The 785-nt window shown below is 55.3% G+C and overlaps 1 protein-coding gene across 1 annotated transcript in view; it reads right to left on the bottom strand.

The window, feature by feature from the left end:
- EMH_0071000 (uncharacterized protein) overlaps positions 1 to 785 on the bottom strand; it is a gene marked incomplete at both ends in the record, with an annotated part of 4,343 nt that overhangs the window by 1,119 nt on the left and 2,439 nt on the right. The window contains one exon of the mRNA XM_013499047.1: positions 374 to 785. Coding sequence (XP_013354501.1) covers positions 374 to 785 — 412 coding nt within the window. The remainder of the gene's footprint in view (positions 1 to 373) is intronic.

Below are 785 nucleotides of genomic sequence, written 5' to 3'. Positions count from 1 at the left end.
CAGCACTGAGTTAGACGTCAGGCTCAGACCCGTCAGACTCAGGTCGTACGCTAGCTGAGCAACTGCAGCAGCAACAGCAGCAGCAGCAGCAGCAGCAGCAGCAGCAGCAGCAGCAGCAGGGGGAGAGGGAGAGGCAGAGAAGGTGGAGGGGGAGAAGCAGCAGCAGCAGCAGCAGCAGCAGCAGCAGCAGACACAAAATGATTGAAATGAGGATGATACGTTAATACACAAATCAAAATACAATGCAGCTGTTCAGAACAGCAGCAGCAGCAGCAGCAGCAACAGCAGCAGCAGCAGCAGCAGCAGCAGCAACAGAAGCAGTTGTGGCGGTAACATCAACAGCAACAGCAGCAACGAAAACAGCAGCAGCAACACCAAAAACCGCGGCAGAAACAGCAGCAACAAGAACAACAACAGCAGCAGCTACAGCAGCAGCAGCAGCAGCAGCAGCAGCAGCAGCAGCAGCAGTAGTACCTAGCCAGAGTGCTGTGAGGGGCAGCGTGGATCTGAATGAGCGAATCCTTTTCTTTAGTTCTCTTGCTGCTGCTGCTGCTTCAGCTTCTGCTGCTTCTGTATCATATATATCACCTGCTGCTGCTGCTGCTGCTGTTGCTGCTGCTGTTTCTGCTGCTGATGATGATGCTGTAGGGGAGAGGCTCGTGTCGCTGCTTGTGAAACTGCTGCTGCTGCCGCTGCTGCTGCTGCTGCTGCTGCTGCTGCTGCTGCTGCTGCTGAGCGGCTCTGTTACGTTAGCTCGGCGGTTCTTTGCAGGGGGAGATATAGGG

This window comes from Eimeria mitis, genomic scaffold, assembly GCF_000499745.2.
Source record: "Eimeria mitis Houghton genomic scaffold, Emh_scaff3944, whole genome shotgun sequence".
NCBI classification, from domain to species: domain Eukaryota; phylum Apicomplexa; class Conoidasida; order Eucoccidiorida; family Eimeriidae; genus Eimeria; species Eimeria mitis.
Note: the sequence above shows the minus strand (reverse complement) of the source record. Positions and strands in the feature narration are given on the sequence as shown.